The 14086-nt window shown below is 38.0% G+C and overlaps 1 protein-coding gene across 8 annotated transcripts in view; it reads right to left on the bottom strand.

Annotated features, from left to right (window-relative positions):
* Positions 1-1167: 1167 nt before the first annotated feature.
* Positions 1168-14086, bottom strand: part of FAM184A (family with sequence similarity 184 member A) — a 70473-nt gene continuing 57554 nt past the window's right edge. For 3 of the 8 annotated variants that reach the window (XM_079970741.1, XM_079970740.1, XM_079970742.1), the window contains 7 exons: positions 13386-13513; positions 12266-12450; positions 11615-11761; positions 8383-8500; positions 7276-7380; positions 4396-4595; positions 1168-2870 (listed from right to left, as the gene is read on the bottom strand). In XM_079970741.1, coding sequence (XP_079826867.1) covers positions 2789-2870; positions 4396-4595; positions 7276-7380; positions 8383-8500; positions 11615-11761; positions 12266-12450; positions 13386-13513 — 965 coding nt within the window. In that variant the 3' untranslated portion in view covers positions 1168-2788. Of the gene's footprint in view, positions 2871-3500; positions 3595-4395; positions 4596-7275; positions 7381-8382; positions 8501-11614; positions 11762-12265; positions 12451-13385; positions 13514-14086 lie in introns of those variants that run through there. The other 5 variants (XM_079970743.1, XM_079970744.1, XR_013837367.1 and 2 more) reach the window with 4 other exon arrangements.

The following is a 14086-nucleotide window of genomic DNA, read 5'->3' as shown; positions in this document are numbered from 1 at the left end:
GGTGGGAGGAGAAAAGGGGTTTGTGTTAAAAAAATTGATAAGGATAGTACAGATGGTGAGGGTTTTTCCCATCTAGAATTGATAAGTAAAGCAATATTTTTAAACGTTATGTCCACAAACTTTCTAATTCCTGTCTGTGGAATGTAAGAACAAGCTTAAATAATGCAAATTTTCCATTGGAGATAGTGGACAGCTTCACTTAATCAAGTCACTTTTATGTGTACACCACATATAGGGAAAAGCTGTGGGAACCTGTCCTCAGGATTGTGCAGTGCAGCCAGCCCTCAAGTACACGTGAAAGGGACTTTATATGTGAAGGATACATGAGTTGCTGATATGAGAGGATGATTTTTGGAAGAAGATTTACGCATGTAGCTCATTACAGGCCTTTTAAGGCAAGTTTTAAAACTGCTTCAGGACACCTAGCAGCTCTTTGACACTTATTAGGGTTGCTCGGTTAGTAGTTTTCCTGAAATGAATAAGGTTCTCTGAAAGGCAGCATGCCTAGCAATATTGATCTTCCCCCATGAAGAGCATTTTGTAAACAAGAAAACCGAAGGAAAGTAAACTTTAAAGATTGCTATACCTATACATAAAGGTAAAGGTACCCCTGACCGTTAGGTCCAGTCGCAGATGACTCTGGGGTTGCGGCGCTCATCTTGCTCTATAGGCCGAGGAAGCTGGCATTTGTCCACAGACAGCTTCTGGGTCGTGGCCAGCATGACTAAGCCACTTCTGGCAAACCAGAGCAGCGCATGGAAACGCTGTTTACCTTCCCGCCGGAGCGGTACCTATTTATCTACTAGCACTTTTGGTGTGCTTCCGAACTGCTAGGTGGGCAGGAGCTGGGACCGAGCAATGGGAGCTCACCCCGTCGTGGGGATTTGAAACACTGACCTTCTGATTGGCAATCCCTAGGCTCTGTGGTTTAGACCAGTGTTTCCCAACCTTGTGCCTCCAGCTGTTTTTGAACTACAACTCCCATCATCCCTGACTAGCAAGACCAGTGGCAAGGGATGATGGGAATTGTAGTCCAAAAACAGCTGGAGGCACAAGGTTAGGAAACACTGGTTTAGACCACAGCACCACCTGTGTCATACCAGGTGCAAATATGTAGTGAACTCAAAGAAGAAAAAAGAAACACAACACAACAAATACTTCAGAACATCATAGCAAAATCATCCAGTGTGTTTTATTTCACACAACAGCCAAGAAATCTGACTTTGACTTGATATGGCTTTCTTCTAATGTAAAGGCTGCATATACCTACAGTTAAATCCATTAACCATAGAGTATCTGCCAAACACTGCTTTAGATTAGCAGCAAAACATTAGAACACTGCTTCCAGTGAAGCTTTCAGGCTGAGTTTGCAAGAGATACATTTTTAAAATTCTGATTTAGAATATTTTATATTTTATATGAAAACATACAAATTATTCTTTTATACATATGCTACATATAAAACTTATTGTAACTATTAATGGTACCTTTGATTATGTTTTTGCATAATGGGAAGACATGGTCAGGGCTTCAGCAGAAATAATGAAGAGCTATAATTCTGTATCGAAGGATAAAAATCTTATTTAAAATAACCAAGCAATCCCCCCTCTTTTTTTTAAAGATACAAATATCAGGTCTGAAAGTACATTCATAAAAGAAAAAAAAATCTCCCTGAGATTACCAGTGTCAGCTGCATTGTGGTAATCTTGGAATTGACAACATCATCAACAAAAGTATATAAACCAGATTTGCCATGGTATTACATATTTTCTGCCAGAGAGTTTGCACATCTGTAAGACAAGTGTAATAGAGTGGAAAATCAGGCTCATTTGCCATATGAAAAAGGTCATGTGGTCCCTGGCTTAATTTTATAATGTAAGATGGAACATCTTTCTTTGTAAGTTAAGTATGCTGGAGCTCTAATGAAAGATTTGCATGCTTTATTATGCATAATTGATTTAGCACTATTTTTTTTGGTAAAGCCTGAGTTTTGCTCCCAAATTATAATGTCCTCAAAATGCAGATTTCCATAAATGATTATTCATTAATACAGCATTACATAGTGTAGTACCCCACATGTTCTAAAGAGCACTGTCTTTGTAGATATTTATAAAATATTTGACAAAAGTTTGATGAAATCCAACATTAAAATATAGTAATTATAATTACTAAAGGGCAGATCAGTTGTAGATAAGAAATAAGGGTGCCATGTTCTTAAAATCACTCTAAAGGCCATCAGCTATACTACTGATATTTATTTTGCATTCTTCACCACTTTTAGAATAAACACAATTTTAAAAGTCAAGTTCTACAAGATAACTAAATAAAAACAGAAGGATTTAAACATATCTTCCCGCAGTCTGATTTTTAAACTGTTGACAATTTATTTTGATATACAATAACCATGCAACTGATTGCATTTGGGATGGGAGACAGGAGGGGGAAAGCCTTTCCTGAAACCAAAGAAAATACATATTTATAGGAAAATGGGTAGGAAGCTTTAAGTTTCTTCTACGAAAATTTGTTATGCAGTAATTACAAAGTTTAAATACTCTTCCATTTTAAATAAAAATAAAAGTGTCATTAAGCACATTTATATTACCATGTCAAGTGATTCCAACAAATATCACATAAAATACAGTGCATTTTCAAATCAGAGAGACAAAATACTTTCTCATTCACAGTGTTTGACATATTACAGGTAAGCTTGTTCACATAAGGGTTTATTTTAAGGTCATGCTCTTATGAACAGTCCACACCACACTGTGCCACACACAAAAATAATCTCTCAGAATGTGAAGTAACGGGCAAACCATTCCTGACGTTGTGGATCGGGTGAAGCCATTGGAGAAGCTTCAGTCTGAGGAGGGCTAAATTCATAAAAAGAAAAGACAGATTTAACCTACAACCAACAGTGAAAATGCAGAAGGCCTGGAAAAAGCACAAAGAAGCCAATACATAGCACACGATGTTTGCAAATCAAGTATCACGTCATAGGATAACCTGATTTAGTTTAATGCCCATTTTTACTATTTCCGATCATCCACTCCATTGGAGAGCATCAGCAGCACATGGTCACTAAGCCACATAAGAGGGTGGGGGAAAATAGTATTTTTGGGGAGGCGGGGGAATGAATGGGATGACTGCCTTTTTAAAAAAATGTACTGTGGGGAAAAGCGATTTTTGGAAGATCCTCTTTTAGCATCCTTTTCTTCTGGTCAAATTAGTTGTCAGAAGTATGATGCAAGCATCATATTCTTAAATACATGCAGAATGAAAACTAATCTATGTATTTTAACTGTTTCATAGCCCAAACTGAATTATTGTAGGTTCATGCACATGGGGTTAGATATGTTATAACAAGGAATTCAGTGCAAAGCAAACACACTTGCCACCCACAAATATAATTCCCAAATATACCTGCATGATGCAATCTTTATATTACTTTAACGTGCTAGTAAAATGTAATTGTTAGAAAAAATTAATAAAATAATCCCTACCGTTTTTTGGGGGTAATACAAGGCACGAAATAATTTGCAATGGAAACTCCAGCATCGCAATCCATGAATTCATGCACATGCATGTTAGTGACGCCTGAGCAAACATGCATACCACATGCACAGGGAAAAATAAGGAACATTTAATATTACAGGAACTCTACTTTGCCTTTAGAAAAAAAAAAAAACTATAAAATTTTATCACTCTCTCTTCTGCCCCCAGACTATATTTTGCAGGTAACACTGAAGTGGAATTAAGAAGCAGGATGGAAAGGGCTTTTACTCACCAGACTATCAAGCACTATATATTTGACTTAATCTGATAGTAAAACTCATTCCATCACTTCCTAAAGCAAAGCTAAACTTGGGTATTTTAATGCTGAAACCCAGCATTAAATACATGCAGATATTTACACATATTCTAAGCTTGCTTCCAATAAAGATTTTATCTGAGGTAAGGAAAGGGAATAAATCAGCACACATTCATCTAACACAGAAAACAGTTTTGTCAGGTAAGATCCACTGTTACACAATAAAGACCTTTAATATGGGGATTGTAACATTCTGAAAGGACAGCTAGTAATAACACAAACATTTAACACAATTGTTCATAAATGTAAACAATTGAAAGCACATGAACCATACTGACTGTGTAGTTCATTAGAAAAATGAAAGAAGGGTTCCAGACTTATCAGAAAAGGGGAGAGAAATTACATTTCAACAAGTTTTACAATAAAAAAGGAATACTGTAAAGAGGCTTAAAATATAGTGTGAAAATTAAGATTCGAAGTAAGATTTGTACTCCTGTGTTGTTCTTAAAGACATGTGGGTTCAGCTAAAAAGAAATAAAAAATTTCTCCAAGTTAGGAAAAACAAAAACTGGTGAGGCAGTGCTCACCTCAAAACCGTCTTGGGCTCTTTGGGTGGTATAGGATGTGGAAGTGGTCTGCTGCTGTTGAACTCAATATCATGGATGGGTGAATTTGGAATAGGATCCAGGCGGTTAGCATGTCCATTGCCCACTCCACTAGATTCCAGAGAACTTAGATTGGGGACACTCACAAACCTGTTTGCTGATTTATCATTCTTCTTCTTTTGCTGCATTGAAAATAACAAATGTAAGGAAGGGCCTGTACAGATAAGGAAATTACTTGGGCTTTTAAAATTCTCATTTCTTTGTTTCACCTGAAAGTGAGGGTTTGGATATTATTTATTTATTACAGTTTTAGTACAGCTGCATTTAAAGCGTTCTCCAGAGGGATACGAAAGCTAAATGCTCCAGCCAGTTTGCTGCAATATTGAAGAGCTTGACTTAGCTTTAAATAATTTTGACAGTTTTAGTCTGTATGCAGATTCTTCTTCTTAAAGAACAATGTTAACTTTCTTGTTTACAATAACATGGTATTGGTCCAACTACAGAAATGTAGTGGGATAATCTGTTAGTTTCTAGTCTAATTACAGCCTCTTCCCAATCCCCATGCAACTTAAAAGAAAACTAGTAAACTTCACTCCTAAAGGAAATCTGACAGATAGAAAAAAAACCCCTCTCTATGAAAGTATATAATGGGCTAGATCAAGACTTAGTCACAATGAGGGACCCACATGTGGGGGGCTGCTGAGGGCCCAGTCAAACATGGCACCACCATGGTTCCACAGTACTTTGTATAGGACTATATTATCCACCAACACTCTTTATGTGGCCATCATCTTTCTAAAATGTTTACTCACAATAAAACTTGTTTAACAAAGGTCTTTTAAAATATTGATTAAAAGTTTCCTGTTCACAGAGTCTGCTTGTTTAACTGCTTCCCTCTTGGTTCCAACTGGAGAACTGATTGATAGCTCCTTAATTGCTCCTTGAATAATCAATCTCTTAATTGCCCTAGTGTCAGTTTATGTTCTCATTGTGGTGGAGGGCAACATTTTTTACAGATCTATTCAGTTTATTATTCTTTTCATATTTTATATCAAAATAAAACTATAAGGAATAAAAATAATGAAAGGAAACCAGTCATTAAAGCCTCCCTGGTGAGAACAGAAAAAATAAATTGGGAAAACTACCATAGTTTCAAATCGACAGTAAGCAATAAAATGGGAAGGAACTGTAAATAGGAAACTTTTATCTAATCATATACGAGACCTGAGAAGCCTCAATAGTACTTTCCTGTCTACACTGGACAGGCTGGTCAATTGTGTTTTATTGCCGCAAAAAAGAGAGCCACAAATAAGGTATGACAGGAGTTTAATACTGAAAGCACTGGATAGCTACACTTTGACATTGACATTGTCCCAATTCTTTGTAAAATGTGGGTGAACAAAGAATGGCAATTCCAGAGGAAAAGGGCTAGTGTGAAAGCAACCTTAGTGAGTTTTTCCAGCCGCATGCCAGGCTGTTTCCACTAGATGGCACACATGGATCTATTCTTCAGAGTGAAGTATCCTTACTGCAAGACTCCAACAGACAGATGAACTGGTGATGCCACTAATAAGATTTTAGTATCAACCATTTATCAATTTGCAAAAACCAAACAATTATTTGCTTTTTTTTATCAAGTCAAAACTTCAATTTTGCCATAATATTTGTGATGTTTTGGTTGGTCCTAATATAAAAGGTATTGTCAAACTGGTTTTTACTTTTTTTTCTAGACCAACACTGCTTCCCTTGCTTTTTCTCCACAGTATGCACGCTCACTACGGGAATAGGATTTGGATCTCAAGAAACAACTTCATAATGACTGCACATCCCCTGCACAATTGAATAGTCATCTAGAAGGGGCCTTAGAGATCAAACCGCAGAAAGGACTAACAATGTGGAGATTTGGAAAAAGGAAACCTCCGTGTCTGCAATAATTCTTAAAAAGGTTCGGGTTTGTTGCCCCAGGCAGCAGGTTGTGGGGGACAGGAAAATAGCATCTTGCTCTGATGCTGCAGCATGTCAGAGGGGAGAGGCATACCACCAACCTCTGGAGCCTGGCTGCAATATAAGGAGTCATCGAGCATGTGCTGTACCCTTCTCTCTCATGCCATGTCACTGTCAGGACCAGCAGGAATGTAAAGGAGGAGTCAGGGTCTGAGGATGAGGAGGTATGGCTGGCTATGGCCTCCCTGCTTATTAGAAGACATGGCTGACCATAGAAAGCCCTGCTTCCTTGCCCTCCCCAGGAAGAGAAGTTGAGAAATTACAGTGGCAGAATATGACATGAACCTGCAGGCTTCCTTCTCTTGGACACTACTGAGAGAAGGAAGCCTGTATGGGGCAAAAAGGGGAGAAAGACTTTTGTCTCTTCATGCCTGCCCCCCTGCTGCCAGCATCTTGCCACTGATAGAAAGAAGTCTCTGGGGGCGTCCTTCTTTCGGTGGTGGGTGTGGAAAGAGAGAGAAAAATTCAGTAAAAACAAAACTGCACACTCTAAAACATAATATAGGAGCATATTGCTGCATCATACACACGCCACTCTGCCCATTCTGTCTCCCCAAGAACCAAACTTTAAGCCTTGGGAGAACAAACCTTGTATTCTGCTTGTGCTTTGCTTAGTGGGAAATAAACCACAGCGTAGGCGTGCAGAAGTGGGCACAATTCAGCAGCATGCACTAGCACACTGCTCATTGATGAGAAGCCATCATTACTGACCACAGCTTACTGTTACTGATGCTGCTGAAAACCACATGCAGCTGGCTTTCTTTTGTGTGTCTTTCACAGTGTTATTAAAATTTTTAATGTGTTTAATATTAGTAATTCATGTTTTCCCAGTTTCGACATTGTAAATGTATGACATACCTTCACCAGAGGGTTAATAACACCAACATTAGGACTTGCATTAAACACCTTGTTGAAGTTAGTCTCCCTATTGACTAGTTCCAGTTGATAGAATTTCTTGTCATCCTAATAACAAAAAGATTAAAATAAATTTCTGTATCAGTCACCTTGGATATTAAGTTACTGTGGCCAGATTGACATTCACTCACTCACGAGTTCATTAATTACTCAAATCTGAAGGTTTAGAACTTAAACTCAAAACTGTAACTCATTACCAGAAGTCTGAAAGGTGGTCATTTTCATACTCAGCATAATTCTTACATTCATGAGTGTGCCAAAGTGATCCAACTTCATCCTCTACATGGGGATTTTTACCTACTTCCTTCTTTTCATGGACAGCTGTACAAAGAATTGCATTGGCATTCATAACTTCCTAAAAATTCTTTGGATGCTGGGATCATGCCACTGGTTTCATCTATGTCCCAAACCACATTTGCAAGTTACTTCTATGTCACAGCAAGGAAAGCCACCAGTGGAATCCACCATAGCTGGGATGAAACAATGGGATTCTGAGTTCCTGCTGGGCATGTGTCCTTGTGCTAGCATGCAAGTTTAATAGGGAAAACTGCAGGGGCTCACAGAAATTGGCCACTCAGGAACACCACTCCACCACCCTAAAACACTGATTTTTTCATTTTGTACACAACATCCAAGAAGTTCAGAAGATAAGAGAATTATCATTTTACACTCCCCACCTCCTCCAGTTTATGAGAGCTCACTTAGGGTTCCCTGTTGGAGGCTCCCCCAAATCCTGAAGTCAGCACAGGGAAAACTAAACATTATTTTGAGAGAAGACATTAAAAGTACTTTAAAATTAAGGAAGCAATTCCTTACTTCATTTTGGCATGCTTTTGAACTTACTTTGTATTTATAACTTAGGTCTTTACAGAGTGGTAAAAGAGCAGGTCTTCTGCCTGCTCGAAATCCATTCAGGATTATGACTGCTCTACCATATAAAAAACAAGTAATTTAAGGGGTATCCAATGCAAGGAGTGTATTCTCAGGAGATTTGACAAGAGTTATTAGCCTTTGGCATGCTCATACCAAAAGAGCACCAAACTGTCTTACAATCAGTTTCTTTATTAGCTGATCCCTCTCAGCAATCAGGTCTTTCAACTCTGCAATAAGCTGTACATCTTCTGGTCTTGATTCCCTGTTTTGATATTTTTCTTCCATTTCTTCTAAACTTTATAGGAGACAAAACATCACCCATGGGTTAATAATAGTCCGAAGTTCAGATATAAGGCCATAAAAATCATGCTATCAAACTAACTTAATGAATAAACCACAAGAGCTTTTATGTGATCTTCTACATACTAACTGATTTCTTTAATGGTTGGCTACAATAAAGGAAATGGCATTTTGATCTTGTGGGCCACCATCTGCCATAATCAGAGTGGAAGCCACATAACCGATGTTTACTTCTTCCCCACAAAAGATACTAAAGCTAAAACAACGAAAACAAATCCACAAATGTGTAAGACAGTATCAGACTAACTGCTGAGGAACAATTTAGCAAGAACAATATAAGTGCCACAAACGACAAATAGCAATTACATCAAGAAAATTGTGAGATGGCTTTAAACAGGGAATGAAGAAGCATTAAAGGAGAGAATGGAAATAAGCACACCAATTTACATAGAAGCTGTAAGGAAAGCCTAATAAAATGAAGCCTAGCATTCGTAGAGGTTAGTAACTTGAATACAACTGTAGACTGCTATTTGGTATTGAATCATTATTCATATTCTTGAACACTAACAAATGGGTTAAGAATATTAATTTCCAGATGACAATAAATGAAAGGGCTAATTCACAATTAAGCTATATCTTGTAGGTAGGCCATGTTGTGGGGTGTGGGGAGCACAGGTGTGAACTGGGGCTTACATGATTGGGCTGTGAACCTGTCCTGAGCTATCTATCAATTATGCCTGCATGGAAAAGCACTTTTTTCTAAAATTACTTTCAGAAGAGGCAATGGAATTACAAGTAGGTAAAATACCTTAGAAAATACCTTCTATCAGTCAGTTAGTCAGCCCAAATTTGACTCTCAGAAGGGCTCTTGGACTAGATCTAATGCAGCAGTTTCAAAGTAGTATGTATATAGAAGTAGACACTTGATTTTGATCATACATTACTATCTAAGCTTCAGGCTCAGATGAATGACAGATGGTGAACAAGAGTTTATTCAGTCCATCTCATATCCTAGCACTAAGATTATATCCCCTGGCTAATTGCTGTTAGTCTGGTTGGAAAGTTTAAGAGTCAAGTAGCTCAGATTTCCTTATATGGCAGCTTTTTCAAGGACACAATATTTTTTAATCTGACCATAACCATGTGCACAAAAATAGTGTAAGAGATGCTTACAAACACTTTTGAGTATAATAAACTATTAAGTAGAAGGGGAGATGGGGTGTGTGAAGAGGTATAGTATCACATAAAGAGGGAATGAAGATGGAAGAAAATCAAAACCAAGGCCAATGTAGCAGTAATGTAATGAGGTGCTTCTCCTAAAGATTAAATTCTGACTTCAAAGATATATAAAAATGCATTTGTTAGCCAGTGTATTCAAATAGTAAATACAGGCATGGTTGGAGCTTAAGCACAGCAAGGGACTGAGATTGTGTTTGCCTGCTCCACATTCCCTAGAATCATAGAATCGTAGAGTTGGAAGGAACCCAAGAGTCATCTAGTCCAACCCCCTGCAATGCAGGAAGCTCCTGCAGCCAATCGGAAGCCGTGGAAGCCCCGTCGGCCGTTCGCAAAACGGAACAGTCACTTCTGGGTTTGCGTCGTTTGGGAGACTGTTCGACTTCCAAGGTACGACTGTACTGTAAAGCTGGAAAAAGGTTCTGAAAAGGTTACATCATTTAGGTCCTTTTTGGTTAGAAAAAAGGTGAATAAGTGGCGGACATGATAGAACTGTATACAATTATGCACGGTGTGGAGAAAGCTTTCCGCCCTCTCATATAATACTAGAATCCGTGGTCACCCAATGAAGCAGAATGCTGGATGATTTAGGCCAGACACAAGGAAGTACTTCTTCATACAGCATGTAGTTAAACAATGGAATTTGCTACCATAAGATGCAGTGATGACCACCAACTTGGGTGGCTTTAAAAGGGGATTAGAAAATTCTTGGAGGATAACACTATCAGTGGTTACTAGCCAGGATGACTGTAAACTCCCTCCAATATTGGAAGTGGCATGCTTCTGAATGCTAGCTGATGAGGACTACAAGTGGTGAGAGTACTGTTGTGTTCATGTCCTGCTTGTGGGCTTCCCAAAAACATTTGGCTGGCCCCTATGAGAACAGGATGCTGGAATACATGGGTCTTGGTCTGATTCAGCAGGGCTCTTCTTATGTGACTGAATACTCTCCTGCACACAGAAAAGCCAATATGTCAGAGAAAAGGACTGTAAGCCTAGCTTTCAAGCCATGTTGATTTTTTAAGTTAAGGTTTCTTTTTTAATCTAGAGGCATATTCAAGCACTTGAAGCAATCTACCTAAAGCTGAAACACTGCTGTTAAGTTTGGATTGAAAGTTTGAAGGTATTTTTATGTTAAAAATAATAATTTCATAAAAAGAGAACCAGTCCACTAAAGAACAGTGAACTCCACTTCCTACAAACCCCTGCAGAATTGAAGCAAAACTACCAAAACTTTCTTTTTCTTCTACTACATTTTACTGCTATTGCAGGACAAAAGAAAACAAAGAGACAGGGACAGAGACAAGGATAACTGACTTAAAAAGGACAGCCAAGGATGAATCAGCCACAGAGATTAAATCAGACACAGTTTTCAGAATTAAACTTTTCAAGGCTTATCATATATGTCCATATTTTGCCTAACTGTTCTTTCACTAATGACAGGCTAAAGGAGCCTTATCAGAAGTGACACATTTGTGGAATTCCCTCCTCAAGAAAGTTTGCCTGGTGCCAACACCGTTATCCTTGTTCTCCCAGGCTTTTAAAATGTATTTTGAGCTGCAGTCCTATCCATACTTACCTAAGACCCACCAGTGTCAATGAGGCTTTCTTCTAAGTAGATATGCATAGGATTGCACTATTCTCTAACATGCTATATTTTATCTTGTTTTGCGGAAAGGCTGTGGGTGTGTCTAAATTATTCCATCAAAGTTAGTGGGTACACCCAAAAAAGACAAGTTTGGGCTTCTTTTTGAGAAGTTCCTCCACTTGTGCATGTCTCTCAAATGTCCATCATAATTTACTGAGTAATACTGTAGATCATTCCATTCAAACTCTGCCCACATACGAAATGGTTTAATGTAATAAAACTTACGAAATTTGCAAAGCTGAATTAATTTCCTTGAGCAGCTCTTGGGTCTTATTAAAATCTGCCAGCATGCTTTGTCTTTCTCTGATGTGGTCTGCTGTCATGACATCCAGCTCTTTCTCATGTTTCTTGTTTAAATCTTGTTCATGCAGCCTGTTTAATTTATTTTATGTTAAAAAAGGTTATTCTTACACCAGCTTTGTTCATCTTGACTTCCTGCCATGTTTGAAAAGGATTTGTGCATAGCATCACTGAAAAGAGCTACAAAATCTAATTCTGCTATTTTTGTTTCTCTAATCGTCTAGCTTATTTCACTAAAAAGTCATCTCCTTTAATGCTTTGCAAATAAGCATGGTGAAATGTAAACAAAAATATACTTAAGGGCACTTTAATAAATATTAAATAGTAGCTTATGATTGTACCTTACCAATAGCTAATGTCCTCTAAACTCTGCAACTTGCAAATATTGTGGGCAGTCCAAAACTTAAATTTCACTGTTACTTCATCTGACATCAAATGGGCATATGAGTCTAGCAATTTGAATCTGACTGCCTAAAATATTCTAGGTAAGTTTCAAAAAATCAAGTACAGCCCTTCATTAATTTTAGGTTGCCAAATCAATCAGAACATATTACCTGATATTGCAAATATCCATACCTAATTTGTTGGTTGGATTCACTACGTATTCTGAGAACCTCCTTCCCTTTAAATTCCAGTTCCTTGGTTAGTGCACTTATGTTCTCATGCAGAGCAAGAATCTCCTTATCCAGTTCAGATATATGGTGGTCTCGATGCCTCAATTCATCCTGTAGATCTGATATCCGGCAAACAAACTCTTTTTCCTATCAAGCAAGTATCAATAAGTTAAGAATACTTTATATAACATATTATTTGTATGACACACTTGCTTCTGGTTGAATAAACATAACTTACTTTCCCACTTTTATATTTTTAGTTACCAGATAAGAGTAAAGAATCAGATTAAATTTAGAAAGGCTACAAATGGCAACATATAAAGAACTATAGATAGGCATTTGTACCTCTTGCCCCTACTTTGCCCTATTTCCTCTCCTCTGCAAAATATGGTGATCATGTTAGAGCTGAAGGGAGGGTTGAACCATCATTATAAAAAGTACTTATGGACTTAGAGACAGAGCTGTGCTTTTCTACACACACACAAATTTCCTGTAGGCTCAAGACTAGCACCTTCATGCTACCCTCTGCTGCCAGAAATACTCTCCAGCAGCACAAATGAAGTGCACATGTGCAATCTTCCCAGGAAGGTTTTGGGTGAGGTACTGAGGTTCATTCTGACCTTCCTGCTATTTTTCTGCAAGATTAGGTGGTCTCTGCCCACTGGTTCCCTTGAGCATTATTAACTGAAAACCAGGGGTGGATTTTCTAGATCAAACCTTGGTTGCAATGCATGGAAATTGCCATGGATCAGTTTTTCATACATGCACAATTCTGTTTTAGCTGTTTTGGAGGGAAACGACCTCCTTTGGTTTCTCTCTCCCCATTTTTGTATTTCTGCAGACCTCTAGGTTCACTTGGGCAAGCTGATACCTCTGTCTTGTCCATAGTTGGTGCCATTTGCCTACATAAGCACCAGCACTTAGTCTATGAAGTTGGAATAGAAGAAATGATATTGACTGAGAGGAGCCAGTATACTAAACAGGTAGTAAAGGAGTTGCAATTTTTCTTAACGGCGAACATATGCTCTGTGCCCATAATTAAAAGATATTTACTCTCTTTTGGCTATGTGGAAGATATATACCTGGTGCCTGCTAAGCTCTATGCTTCTTTCAAGTTCCATTTTAGCAGCTGCTAGTTCTTGTTGATGATTATGTCTTAGTTGATCAATTGCTGCAGCATGCTGATGGTTTAGTTCTGAGCGCAAAGATGCTGGAACATAATAAACAGATTTCTTTTGTATAGTTCTACAAGTAGTAACCCAAACCACACATATGTATAACCATGCATTTATTGCTTTAGGGGAATGACTAGACACGTAGTTTTTAACAAATTTGTTTTCCAGCTATGTTGCCTCCTTTAGCTGAAAAATGTTAAATTTTGTCATACAATAAATAAATAAATGAGTGAATAAATGGAAATGTTTATCAATGTAACAGTAATTATTATTATATATTAAAATTGTGCTGAATGCCAAATTAAGCATTAAAAACCTTGCAGAATTGTATTACTCTGTGGTGGACCTAGGGTAAGCAATATGATATTTCATATTACTACTCCAGATACTTTATATTACAACTCCCATCAGCCTCAGCCAGCATTGCCAATGATCAGGGATGATGAGAGCTGCAGTCCACTTCATCTGTAGGGCACCATGTGGCTACTCTTGCCAAAGGTAATTTAAATACTTATTACATTCCTGGCACTCAAACTGCAGTATTTTGATGCTTGAAAAAGTTAGCCATTGTGAGTTGCATGGAATGTGGTTACATAAGTGTTGCCTAT

The sequence above is a fragment of the Podarcis cretensis genome, assembly GCF_951804945.1.
Source record: "Podarcis cretensis genome assembly, chromosome: 3".
Taxonomy (NCBI): Eukaryota; Metazoa; Chordata; class Lepidosauria; order Squamata; family Lacertidae; genus Podarcis; species Podarcis cretensis.
This window is presented reverse-complemented; position numbering and strand designations above follow the sequence as displayed.